This window comes from Eleutherodactylus coqui, chromosome 6, assembly GCF_035609145.1.
Source record: "Eleutherodactylus coqui strain aEleCoq1 chromosome 6, aEleCoq1.hap1, whole genome shotgun sequence".
Lineage (NCBI taxonomy): Eukaryota > Metazoa > Chordata > Amphibia > Anura > Eleutherodactylidae > Eleutherodactylus > Eleutherodactylus coqui.
In genome coordinates this window covers 50,900,983-50,915,614 of record NC_089842.1, presented here as the reverse complement: position 1 = coordinate 50,915,614, position 14,632 = coordinate 50,900,983, and the positions used below count along the sequence as shown (strand labels likewise).

The following is a 14,632-nucleotide window of genomic DNA, read 5'->3' as shown; positions in this document are numbered from 1 at the left end:
AAAAGTGATAATTATCTGTGTAACCGGTGATAATTGATGAGCTTGATGATCTCAACGCTTCAATGAAGACGCCTCATCAGCAGACAGCTGTCACTTTGACAAGGAAATCCATGTTTACAATTTGCCCCCAAACATTTTTGTGCATGATGAGAGATCAGCGGAGCGGAAAGAATAATGGGAATTACACCTTCATTTATTTGTAATAGTCAGGGCCTCCAGAGCATGCCATCAGAGCTGCAAAGGATGCAGCGTACAGTTGTAGCATCCCTCCCCTACCTGGCTGGTAGTGGTGTAGCTATAAGGGGTGCAGAGGTACCAGTCACACCCGGGCTTGGTACTTGAGGGAGTGAAAAGGTCCCTCGGCCGCAAAGGAAGACACCAGTATTGTAAATAATGCATTAAAGGTGGGGGCTCTATAAAAGATTTTGTCACTGGGGCCCAGAAGCTAAAGTTGTATCTCTGCTGACATTTTCTAATTGATTTTTATACTCGTAGCTCTTTAAGAATTCTAATTATTAGGTAAAGGCTATGGCCATCTATTAGGAGGGGGGGGGGGTGTCACTAAAATACACATATTTTGGGATGACAATCGTTTTTCCAATATGGTTTGATTAAAAATGCTGGTCATAAATTCACTGACAAGAAGGTGCAGGAAAGGAGAGTGCAGGGGGAAATTAAGCTGTCAGCCCAGCCTCACTGACGGATCTCCTACAGAGATGAAGGCTGGCTAAATGTTCATGTGCAGACTAATGTGCAGCCACTCAACCCTAGATTAGGGGAGGGGTGACTGCTGACAAATGTAGTCTGCATATATGAATCGATATCAAGGGTGCCAGCCATAGATAAGTGTGTGCCACCATACAGAAATGCAACCCCTACTGTAAAGCAGTGGATTGCCCTGTATCACCAAAGTGCACCACACTGGCATGACATCTTGGGCTCCTCCAGCATCTATAACACACTGCATGCAAAAAAAACCCACACTGCTAAATGTAAGTGTTAGTTTGCATTTTGGCCAAAACATGTAAGCTGACGGGCCGCGGCAAGGCCACTATGCGTACGTCAGAACCTACGCTATCTCACTAATAGCTAAATAAAGTCACAGAGGTGAGAGAAAAAATGTACAAAGACATAACTCACAGAAAAAGAAGCCAAATACGCACCACCTGATAAACTACATGGCTGGCTCACCATATACCCTACTGGCATGCAGAAAGCCAGATTGCAATATGAGGGAGCTAAATATTCATGTGCAGACTAATGTGCAGCCACTCAACTCAACCCAAGATTGGGGGAGGGGTGACTGCAGACAATATGTTCATCTGAAACCAGGCAGAGACTGCAGTTTCCATTTACAGGGATATGTAGAAGCTGCAAAAGACAAAGAGTGCAAGACTAAATTTAACTAAACAATTGCAAAAATGATTGTTAGCCCAAAATACATGCATTTAAGGGGAAAAAAAATATACCCCGAGAAGTGTTCATAGCCTTTAGTCAAGGGAAAGGGTGAGAATATTCAGATTTGTGTGAATCAACTTCTCAGAAGTCATTGTAAAGCACTATACTAGTCTGCTATCCTGGTAAACCTGCTTAGTAAGGACTTTCAGTATTTCAGAGCAATAGATTTTCTTTTCAAGAACACTGCTTGCTGTCAGTGAATGGACACCTTCCTATTTACACTCATTGGCAAAAGAAAATCAAGCTCCTCCTTATATCTCCATTTTATGACTTTGCAAGAGAGCATGGCCTTGGCTCTGTCCCATACAAATGTTCCTAAAGAAACAGTAACATTTTTTTTTCTTAGTGTAACAGCAAAGAGCAACAGTAATAAGTATAAACTCAAAAAGTAGGAAGAATACAGAGGTATCCTGCTAAATAAGTTTATGATTGTGACTTAGTAATCAATGCAGAAATTCACTTAATTCCAAAGGGTTCACTTACTTATTTTTGCAACTATATAGCACTGCAGAAGAACCCTATACATTTCTGTGAGTGCCGTATTACAGCCCTGTGCAACTCACGGCTCGTACCGAACCATAATACTCTCTAAGTGTTGGATAGTTGTTTGTTCCATCGTATAACTGAACTTTCAGTATCGGTAGCATTTTAGCCGCATGTATCTTACATGTATGCATCGGATTCATTGAAGACCATTCATCATTGATTCGGATCTACATGTGGCAGATACAAAGTGACACACACATCTGAACCTAGCGGAGACATCTAAGCTTCAGAGATTGATACAAACTGCCTCATTACCCCCAACCGGGAAGTGTGACAAAGTCAGCATTGGTCTGCAGAATAATGACATTAGTTTCCACCTGAAATAAGCCGAATTGATAGAACGGGTCTAGGTGCAGATGAGCGAGCTGCATGAATACTAAGCAGAGAGACAGATTGTGTGGCTCAGTTTGCAGCCGATTGGCTACTAGCAGTAGAGACTTCTTTGAAGCAAGCTCACAAAGCTGAGGCGGTGAACAGGGAAACATCGAGCCTGAAAAACAGGCTGCGAACAGAGCAGCTTCTCACTCTGCAAAGCATCACTTCTACTACTGTGTCGAATGTGAGTAAAAGTCATCTCAGTGCCAAGAGGAAGACCATTATGACAACTTGGCCAGAGGAAGCCTTCTCCTTAGCTGAGCCAAGCATCTTATCCATGGATCTAGCAGTGAAGTCTTTTTGCTTATAAGGAGAAGAACATTTAACCAAGTTTATTGGTAATTCATAGATTTAGAAGAAGAAGAAGAAGAAGCAAGATTCCAGTCCAGGTCAGTGCCTTTGCACTTTGCACATGGTATAGGCTAAAGTGTGAAAAGCCAAGTGTGACCACATTGAAATAACACATTACTTTCGGAATAATTTCGGTAATCTCAGAGTATATTACAGCTGAAAATGTCTGACCAAGAGATTGATGACTTTGATGTGGACAGCATGTCGGACACCTCAAGAATGATCCCGGGGCTCCCCCCTTATAATATGGAAGACCAGCTCTTGCCCATGGAGTCTCGGAGCCGGTGGGGGTGCTGGATGTGGACTATATTTGTTTCTGGAGCTAACTTTTTGGCTTTTCTAGTCAACTCCATCATCCTGGCTATCATATTCACCATCGTTTTGACTCCAACCATCGTAGTGGTTTATTTCGGATTTAAATGCCATTCAAGGGTAAGTACATTAAAGATTTTGTGACTTGTGTTTTTATGACCTAAGCTGAGAAGGATAGATTTAACAGAATATTAGGGTGTGAAAAAATAGTGCATATGCTATCTAGTTCAGGGAGGGGAGGGTTAACAGCTTACTTGGCCAGGAAATCAATAGCTACAGTACAGGGCAATGCATTATGTCCAATGGTATTATCAGTTATTAACACTAACCATTCCAGCAAGTGGGAGCAGTGCTTCCTTTACATGGTCCACGCATAAGAGAAATGTCCTAACTGGGATGAGGGGTACCGTATTGTTCATATACATTCTCTCTATACTGTCCTTAGGACGTTTATGTTTCAACCTATTAAAACTCTTACCTCCCATTGTTGATCTAAAGGAAGGAAAAAAAAAACAATGAAGTAGAAGCCAATTTTTCCCATTTTAGGGAAAAAATCCTTCCTGACTCCAATCGGAATAATTCCCGGATCAACAACCCTTCTGAAGTAATTAGTGACTATAACATGTAATATTGTAATGTTCAAGAAAAGCAACCAGGCCCCTCTTCTACTCTTTTATTGAGTTTGCCATCATCATGTCTTCAGGCAACGTTCTATAGTCTCACTGCTCTTACAGTAAAGAATCCCCTTCTATGTTGGTGTAGAAACCTTCTTTCCTCTAGACGTAGAGGGCGCCCCCTTGTTACAGTCACTGTCCTGGGTATAAACTGATTGTGGGAGTGATCTCTGTATTGTCCCCTGATATATTTATACATAGTTATTAAGTTGCCCTTCAGCCATCTTTTTTCTAAACGAAATAACCCCAATTTTGATGATGTGAGTTTTGCCTAGTGGTTTCCAATTTAGTGTATGATAGGAAATAGAGATGAGCGAATGTACTCGTTTGGGGCAATTACTCGATCGAGCATCGCTTTTTTCGAGTAACTGCTTAATCGGGCGAAAAGATTCGGGGGGCGCCGGGGGTGAGCGGGGGGTTGCAGGGGGGAGTGGGGGGTTGGGAGATAGAGAGCTCCCCCCCCTGTTCCCCACTGCTACGCCCCACTCCACCCCGCCGCCCCCTGAATCTTTTCACCCGAGTAGGCAGTTACTCGAAAAAAGCGATGCTCGATCGAGTAATTTCCCTAAACGAGTACGTTCGCTCATCTCTAGTAGAAAAGCTTCTGGTACCGTACATGGAAACCAAAGAATCCGAGAAAACTCATCACATGCATGAAGCAACTTTTTCACAAGTAGGTCTTTGCCCTTCCATACTATACACGGAATAGTAGATTGCATTCGGCATGGAGATGAGGCTGAATATATAGTTGTATTATGGATGAATTTTAGCATCTGTATCAAAGACCCTTGTGGATATACTGAACCAAGCCTGGATCACCATTAGGTTCAAGGGTAATCTGGGTCCAGCTAAGTAGACATTAGGGACATTACTGCAGGGACATAATGTAGACCTAAAATGTGCCCTCATGATGGCCACGTGGAACCAGCCTTAGTTGGACACCAGGTGTAGTGTTCCTAAATATACTTGATCAACACTGATTGACCATTAATGAGGAAATGATACTTTGCCCATTACAGGCATGTGAATAATGCTTCCCTCATACCACCTGGAATGAACGCTTGGCTCTTGGGATTTATACATTTGATGTTTATTTTGCTTATTCTAAGTCTTTTACTTGCAGCATCCTTAAATGGGTATTCTGGTAAAATGAAATTATCCCCTATCCAAAGAATAGGGGATAACAAACTGATTGGTGGGGGTCCGACCACTGGGACCCACATTGATCCTGAGAATGGGGAGTCCATTTGCCTCACTTCCGTTCGCCTCTGCAGCACAGCTCCAACCTGAGTTATATCACTTTCAATGGAGAGCTGGCCACACATTCATGGTGCTGTTCCATTCATTTAGCACTACAGACTGCGCTATTTGTTCTGTAAAAAAGCAGAAACATAATGGAACAATAGCAAAATGACAGCATTCCACTTTTCTGAGAACCCATTCAAGTCAATGGAGGAAAAACCTAAACACTTAAAGGGGTTGTCCCGCGGCAGCAAGTGGGTCTATACACTTCTGTATGGCCATATTAATGCACTTTGTAATGTACATTGTGCATTAATTATGAGCCATACAGAAGTTATAAGAAATTTTTCACTTACCTGCTCCGTTGCTAGCGTCCTCGTTCCCATGGAGCCTACTAATTTTCGCCGTCTAATGGCCAAATTAGCCGCGCTTGCGCAGTCCCGGTCTTCTTCTTTTTTCAATGGGGCTGCTCGTGCTGGATGCCGGCTCCGTGTAGCTCCGCCCCGTCACGTGCCGATTCCAGCCAATCAGGAGGCTGGAATCGGCAATGGACCGCACAGAAGCCCTGCGGTCCACCGAGTGAGAAGATCCCCGCGGCCATCTTCATCAGGTAAGTAAGAAGTCACCGGAGCGCAAGGATTCAGGTAAGCGCTCTCCGGTGTTCTTTTTTAACCCCTGCATCGGGGTTGTCTCGCGGCGAACGGGGGGGGGGGGGGGGGGGGGGTTGAAAAAAAAAACCCGTTTCGGCGCGGGACAACCCCTTTAATTCCATTTTTCTTGTGCGAAAACAGAACACAGAGATGGAATTGTGATTGAAAGTCCTAAGGCAGGTGTGAATGGGCCCTAAAAGGCATATCTCTGAAGAAGTTTCTAGCATAGATTTTAGTAAATGGGATGGGCCTGGTGGCTCTGCCCAATTGTGCTAGACAAGTCACAATTTTGACGCGACTTTTGGACATCAAAATTCTGGCACCCTGGACATAATGAATAATTCCCATTCCAAGTGAATTTTCTGCTCTTGTCAATGGACCAGTAGCTACTAAGAAGATGAGAGATAGCTGTGTTGTTTTAAGTGGGTGTGGTTATGCTACACAGCCTCTAAAAGAAGAGAGGGGAGGGGAAGCTGAGCTTGTGTTCCTTCAGCTGGTTCTGGGAACAACCCCCAACCTGAAACTTGAGAGCCTGCAAAGAAAGTACAAGGCTTTCTAAATCCAAGAAAAGGAAAACTCAATGCAAAAAAGCTCAGATAAGCACAGCATATTATTTTCTGTAGGGACTTAGTAAGATGGGTATATTGATTTTTCATGCACAAAGGTTTGCATACCCTTTATATGTTGTCTTTAACTAGCTCTGAAGGCCCTTCATTCTGAGATTTGTGGAGGTCCTAGCTCTCAGGCTCTCACCATTCAGGAATTGATGGTATATCATAGAAATATACCATAACTTACAGTCATGGATGCAAGTCAGGAAGGCGAAGAGTTTGATTTAGTGAGTGCAGTAGGGTTTAGATTATCTTCAGTAATCAGTAATTTAGCTCCCACTTTCTCTCCATGTTCCTTCCTTTCTCCTTATGATGCCGTTCTCCTTTAAGTCTATGTTATTAAAGTCTTGTCCCCTGGTTTAGCTCAGCATGCATCAGCTGCAGTAATGATGAGGTGTTCCTTTAAATAGTTTTTCCTTTATCTTGTCTGAATACGGATGACATTTCCCTGCAATTTCCATGATTCCAGTGCATGATTCTACTGACAGTAAGTCAATGCATAGGGACACTGTGACAACTACAATTATCACATGTGAAGGCAAAAGTGCCACAAGCATCCTGCTGAATGATGGAAGGCTTATGTATCCAATATTCTTGTGCACATCCTTCAGTGTGTTTATCTGAGTTTTTTGCATTGCCGTATTCGTAGACCTCAACATATGAATACCTATAAAGTATATACCCTCTGGAGATTAACAATACCAGTGCCCTGATATATGGGGGGGGGGGGGGGGAGAATTCATAAAAGCGTTTACATAGGGATTCTGATGTTAAAAAGTCCTACTTGTGCAAAAATTTGTAACTCTTCTGCTTTTTATACCGTTCGACACTTTTTAGAAAAAGTGGTTGGGACTTGATGGGAGGGGACGAGGATGACCACAGCCTGCCAAATTCACTATAATTTATGCAAAAATGGTGTATATTATAGCACAAATCCCCAGCAGTTTTTACCTGCCATAGATCTCAGAAAGTGGCGCACAGCAAGCCCAAGATGGTATATGGACCTCCCCATCCCTTCAACAGGTCCTTAGTGCTAGTAAAGCAAAGCAGCACATTCTGCTCTTTTACCATCAAAGTAGCACAGATATTCCACAATCCAGGACAAAGGCCATGGAGATCGTCATCATCGACACGAGGGTGGTCAATGGGTCTTGGTATAGATGCAACACACCGAAAACAAAAAAGAAATGGTAGCACTCAGGAAAAAAAGGTACCGAAAATCCTGAGCAAAGAAAATATAAGAAGGTGTAATGACACTTACTTCATTGGAGGAATGTGGATTGACTACTCCAAACCATCCTGGGGCAATCCAGGATAATACTTCAAAAAATGGGGTACAGATTTTCCAGATATGATGCATTGGACATTTGCATAGTCTCTGGAGCATTTGTACCCTGTGGGATTTTTGAAGTATTATCCCAAATCTCACTAGGGGGGTGGGGGGTTAAGTAGTGCATCCACACTCTTCCCTTGAAGTAAATGGTATTACACGACCTTTATTTTCCTCAAACGGCTGTGCACATTATCTCCCATAGACGTCTATGAAAGTAATCTGAAAAGAGTCAGATTTACAGACTATGTACAGACTTCCCCGACAGACAGCGCAGGAATGGGTGATTGGGTGAGTACAAACATTACATCCCTCGGTTCCTTATCACTTCCCTAAACAGCAGGGTGACAGTGTCTCTTTAAGTAGCGAATTGTGGAAGGACTGCAGAATGTGACTGAGGCTGGTCTCACATGAGCAGATTTGTGATTCTGTGATTGCTGTCAGCTAGTATGATACGTGGGTATTGAAATGCATTGACTTTCAGTGGTTCACTCACACTTGCAGGTAGCAATTGCGGATTCTGAGAGTAGAAGAAAAATTGCAGCATGCTCTATTTTACCGTGGCTTCCGCAAGTATGAGCTCCATTGATCTCTATTTTGCGTTGTGTATAGATGTGGATTCACAAGTTGCTAAGAGATCAAATAACAAATGGGATAAAGAAAGCCGGGATTTGTGGGCAGACAATGCAGGTCAGAGTCTGGGGAGCAACACCCCTGTAGTGGCCCAGAGTTAACGGGCCCCTCCATAATGCTGAATGTGTTTGTCTTGTGCAATGATATTGTTAGTGTCTTCTATATGTATGCATTTTATGTGTATTCTACCTCTGCAACACTGAATGGGTTAACGTCTGGGTTATGTCTGAGAAATGTATCATGTTGTAAGTCATGTGATCGTTCTATGTATATGTGTTTTTGCAAGGGAGTCAGCAGAAGTCTTGCAAGAGAGAGGCTGCAAGTAAGTGAGCCACACAGACACTGTCTGGTCTGTGTGGTCCAGAATGGAAGAGGCCAAGCGATGGTCTGAAGCCTGTCCTGGGCCTGCACTACCCAGGATGTGCCAGTGCTACCTCTAAGCACTGAGAGTCAGAGAGAAAAGAAGAAGGTCACCAGAAGAGCGAGTGATGACCGGTAGAGAGTAAGAAAAGGAGAGAGAGCTTGCCGGGAGCAGGATCACACAGATAACTGGGACTGTGGATTGTCTGGATTACCCTGAGAGTCCTCCCTGTCCCACTACCTTTTGAGCGTGTAAAGTGTTCTTTTTCTGGACTGTTACTGTTTAGTTGGAACTTTGTTGGACTTAAGTAAATAGGCATTACCGACCATTCCCGGTTTGCTCAGAAAGTTATCCCTGTGCGTGGATTACTTTATTTCCATCTCAAGCTTCACTGCAGAAGAATGAACGGTGGCATCACGAGTGACAAAAAACTGTAAGGTAACGGCTAGTTACCCTTTCTCTTTCTCTCCCCCAGCAGTAACTTGGATGTGTCCCAAACTACTCGCAGGGGAGAATATGGTAGAGCCACCGTCACAGAAATCCTTATCTACCCCACCATCTCCTTGGCTGTGGGCCCGCTCATCGGATGCTGCACCCTGATCCAGACTGTTGTCTGCAACCTCCGCTTATTTTCTGGGCTCTTCCTCCACAAGAACAAGTGATTTTTTTAAAAGTGTTTTATACTACTACCTAAAAATGTAGTATAAACCAACCAAGCCAAGAGAGTGGTATCCTGTCCTGAAGGCTCTCAGAACATGTCTCACCACAACACCACAGGAGAATGTCGTCTGGGTGGTTGCCTGAGTGATAGAAGGATGTTTCCAGAGAGTTGGGCAACTTTCTGACGTAATTCCCTACTTACATTTGTTTTTCCGCACTGATGACATGTTGTCCTTAAATGTACATCCGCACGGAAAACCAAACGCATACGTGACTATACACAGTTCGCTTCCACGATCAAATACAGGTCTTCCACTGCGGATATCTGCATGCGGAATCCGATCTGTTCGTGTGAGCCCGGCCTTCTTCCTTCTTCTCCTTTTATTTCCTTCTTCTCTTTCTTTTTCTTTTACTGGGTTCGGCCAAGACAAACCACCTGAGGTTCGGGTTCTTGCTGAACCGAACCTTTAGCAAAGTTTAGCTTAAAACAGGGTTCTACTGTTTAGGTTCACTTAACTCTATATAGAATGTTACACATGATTAAAGCAAGGAACAGTTTAACTACTAAAAACAATTATATTTGCTAAATTGCTTTTATGTAGTGTTTTCCACCTAGAAAATAGTTTTCGAAAAGTCACTAAAGTGATCTAAACAACCTTTCTTCGGTTTTGTATATGAATGAACACAATAGAGGAGATTGACTAAACACATTGGGGCACAAAAGATTTTAGAGCAGTTTCTGGAGTAAAAAAGTTGCACATTTCTGCGCAAGCCGGTAGTTGTGCAAACATTTCTGGCTTTTCTAACTTTATTTTCAAAAAAGTGGACAGGACCTGTCAGGAGGGGACATGGCTGCCCCAAACCGATAGATTTATCTATAATTTTCCCTAAAGGCCCATTTACACCAGCCGATGATCGCTAAAAAATCGCTAATCGGCGATAGTTGGTGCGTTTAAATGTGTGCCCATCATGCGCTTTTCGGGCACTGCTAGCTGATTGTTAAATTTAGTCCAACCTAAAAATCGTCAGTCAGTCTTATCAGCAGTTCTCCACGGGGAGTGCGGATAGCATTGTTTCCCTGTGGAGAACAAAGGATCTGAGCGCAGATAATAGCCCTGGGGCTATTAACTGCATTCAGGGAAGGCTTCATTTGCACACTTAATTGCTACTAAGTAGCTGAGTAGCCACTTTATAGTTTATGCAAAATGATCGGTCAAAGCTGTCACTCAAACTGTCGTTTGAGCGATCTGTGAGCAATCATCGGCCCGTGTAAACCAGACTTTAGAAACTGTCAAAAATTATGCAAAAAATGTATGCAAGGTCAGACCTGGCGTTACATTTCTGACAAAGGGCACGGACATGCCGGCATGCACGGAATACCTGAAGAGTACAACAAGTTTATAAAAAGAGACAGAAAATAAATTTGTCCCGCTGTGCACTAAACTTGGTTTATGGGAACTTTCTGAGCTCTTGCCAGGAAAAGTTATGGCCTCCTCTTCCTACATCTCTGCCTTGAGGTTTATTGCCATAATTAACACGTAGATTACAAATGTATTTAATGGTATTACACAGAGTGTAGGTCTCTGCAGACCCGACAATAGGGTTGTATGTAGCTGGAAGAACTGACTGTATTGTATTGACTTCAAAGTATTTAATGCTTTTAATGGGATTTATATTCACAATTCGTTCTTGTTATATTCATGTCATTATAATGGAAGCATTAAATAGCGCAAATCCCTGTTATTACTAATTTGTAATGTTTTCCTTTTGTGAAAGCTCTGTGAATAAAATTCTATAGGAATTCTTTAAGATAACAATGTTGCCAATTAAACAAGGTCTAAGCCGGGTTCACGTCCGCTCTGCAACCTTGGAGGTTCTGTCGCAGATGCGTCATACTGTGGCAAAATGCAGCACGTTTACTTCCGACAATATGCCGGGCAGCTAAGTTTCGAGAATTAGCCCCGCCCCGGCCCACCTCTCCCCATTGCAAATAGTGCAGAGAGTAGGCAGAGAGGGGGCAGGAGCTCAGTTCCTGCTCCTGGCTCTTCCATCCTCCCCCCCCCCCCTGCGCACGAGGACAACGTATATCGGCTCGGCGTGAAAACCGAGCCGATATACGTTCATGGGAATGCACCCTAAGGACTATGAATCCTATCATCTCATCCCATCTAATGACAGAATGGATTAATTCGTCTCTAAACTCCTGATCAATTGGACAGTCTGAAGACCTTCATATTATATAATGTCCTTTGGCCTACTGTTAATGTAGTAACCCTCATAATATCATTGAATGTGTAGAGTGACCACAGTAAAGGGAATTAAATGAAATGTGCGGCTTTTAAGGGAATATGAAATCAAATAAAACCCGATACTGTTAATATTCTTTTTTGGTTTTTATTTTCTCATTATTTTGTATTTTATTACCCATACATGATTCGGGTAAAAACCATTTTGCCTGAGATATGCTTTACAGCAGCCACATGGAGCATAGGAATCTATAGTCCAGAGATGCTCACTGATATCTATGGGAGAGTGTTGTGGGCATACTCTGTGACATGTGCATAGGTCATTGTGTAAGGAGGGGGAGGAGGTGAGCTGTAACCATCAGCTATTGTGAATGGCGGATCCTGTGTTCTGTATATATAGATGTCAACTTTCATTCTAATCCTGTTTGTGATGATAATGAGAAGAAATGTTGGGTAGTAAACTCCATTGAACCGGAAATGTCAGTCTATTATGTTGTTCAGTGCTCAGAGTGAAAACTGCAAGATTTCAGGATTTATTTATATATATATATATATATATATATATATATATATATATATATATATATACTGTATATATATTGATAACGACATGGGAAAAAAATGAAAATCTACAACAATTCTTAAATACGTTTTAATAGTACAAAAACATTTTTTGATGACTCATTCAATCTATATAATTGTCAGTAGAATTTTGTGAAAGCTGGCATAAAGGTCAGGAAACCAGAAATTGAAAGAAGTCCTCCAGTTTTTAGTTGTAATTGATTGTATTTATTTTTGCATGCAAATGTCATAAATGTTAACTTGACATTTAATGCGGTATGATAACTACAATGTATTAAAACGCTGTAAATCAAGTTATAACAATACAACAGTCTTGTTGATGGGGTTGTCAGGGGATGGTACTAAAATGCTACTGCCAGGGCACTTACACACTGGCCATAGATTTTCCTGCGATGCGAGAGTGAGTGAAAACGCATGATTTTGAAACCAATTATGGCAGCAGCACCGGCCTCGTTAAATTCCATGGGAGAAGATCAGGAAAGAGCCTTGGAATTCCCCATAGTGAGGAGAGAGGCGGCAGAGCTATATGGGATCTCTTACCTATGTCCCCATATTTGACGAGATAGGGGGCGGGGCTAAAGGGCTTTCCCAGGGCCTCCCTGAGAGCTGGGGCCCATAAGGCCTCTCTTCTCCATGTAGGGAGCCCAGTACTATGAGTAAAGCATTATGGTTGGGGTCCCTGTTACAGGTTTTGCATTGGGGCCCAGGAGCTTCAAGTTAAGCCTCTGCATTAAGGTGTTAAGAGAAGTTGGGTGGCCCCAAGATAAACTTTTGCACCCGGGCACATGAGCCTTTAGTTACGACCCTCCTCAGTTCTACAGTATATCCTCCTCGGCTCCCACACGCTTCTTTCTGGTGTTATGCAGGCGGGTGTTGCCGGTTGCCCTTGGGGTGGGCATGATGATGCTACAGCCATGTCTTTTCTTAGCTTGCTGCCCAGCGGCTTAGACTGCTGCAAGCACAGGTGTCAGTAAGGGGGAAAGCCAACCAATGTCAGGCCCGTACATAGGGCAGAATATAGCCCTACCTATCCATGTCCGACTGCCTCACACGAAGCATTACCGCCTTGCAGGTGAGGGACTACTTAAAGCACATTGGGTAGAGCAGGAGAGGACGAGAGCAACATTATTATGGTGAGGAGGACATGTGGACCCCCCTGGCCTAGGGGCTCGGTTGCAAATGCAACCGCTGCGACCCCTATAGCTACGCCACTGCAAGTGAGCCTGGCAGAAGGCATTGCAAGAATGCCCCCCTAACCCTAAATATAAAATAACTTTTAATTGGAAAGGATGCTATTGAATTAGATATATTACTAGTCCCCGACTCTCTAGAGGAGTCCTGGTTGTTTGGAAGGTGGGTGTTTTTGGGCTGCTTGATAAGAGAATTAATTAGGTTGTTTGTGCTACATGCAGTTTATTAAGAGCTACATGATGAATTACCTGTGTAGTACAGAACATTGACAGTATCAAGAGGTTTACTTGGATGTTTGTTTGCTCCCTGCCATCTTTTTATTGCCATAATTAGATATCATTACTGTCAGATTTTGCAATTGTGCAAAAATCTGGATTGAAAATAACATTATAGAGGGGTAATTTTCAACAGAATATATGGAGCATTGAATAGGCAAAAGGGGCCGGGGAAAACAATAATTATGTATTTAGTGACTACATTTATATGAGTGACTGTTATCCATTCAAAGATAAAAAGTAACAATGATCCGTAGGATGAACTAACAGTGCCAAATATACTTAAATAATACCAACATACAGTGCCAATGCAAAACCTGTAACGGGGCCCCCAACTATAATGCTTTATTCATAGTACTGGGCTCCCTATATGAAGAAGACAGGCCGTATGGGCCCCCTAAGGCTCCTGGGCCCGGGTGCAACCGCATCCCCTGCATCCCCTATAGTTAAGGCCCATTTACATTGGGTGAGTGTCTGGCAAACGATGCTCGACCCTCGTCCCTGTATCCCCGCTGTCCTGTGATCCTACACGGGAGCTAGCACAGCTGGCTCGCACACGGAGCGGCCAGCAGGGGGGCCGGGCAGTGCAGGAGATTTATCTTCTCTCGCTTCCCCGCCCCTCTCCATTCACATAACACAGGCGCCGTTCGCTATGGAACGGCGGCTGTTTAAACTGCTCTACGAGCGATGATCGTCATCGCTCATCTTTTAGCAGCCCAAAAGATGAGCAATGACGATCATCGCTCATAGTGCAGTTTAAACAGCCGCCGTTCCATAGCGAACGGCGCCTGTGTTATGTGAATGGAGAGGGGCGGGGTAGTGAAAGGGGAGAAATCTCCTGCACTGCTCCGCCCCCCCTGCTGGCCGTTCCGTGTGCGAGCCAGCTGTGCTAGCTCTATGGGAGTGCGGGGATACAGGGACGAGTGTCGGGTATTGTTTGCCCGACACTCGTCCAATGTAAATGGGCCTTTACACCAGTGGTTCCAATGTAATATCAATTGGCCAATTAAAATGCACAGAATGAAAAATTTAGTTTCACAAGTTGTTGTCCTTTAGAACTATATTACATGTACAATTGAGTTTACGTTTACAATTAATGATAATACATATACATTTTTTTTTTGTTATGTTCATT

At 43.2% G+C, this 14,632-nt stretch overlaps 1 protein-coding gene across 1 annotated transcript in view; it reads left to right on the top strand.

Annotated features, from left to right (window-relative positions):
• The first annotated feature begins 2,375 nt into the window (after positions 1-2,375).
• Positions 2,376-14,632, top strand: part of TMEM88B (transmembrane protein 88B) — a 95,128-nt gene continuing 82,871 nt past the window's right edge. The window contains exon 1 of the mRNA XM_066606800.1: positions 2,376-3,162. Within this exon, the coding sequence (XP_066462897.1) occupies positions 2,893-3,162 (270 nt within the window). The 5' untranslated portion in view covers positions 2,376-2,892. The remainder of the gene's footprint in view (positions 3,163-14,632) is intronic.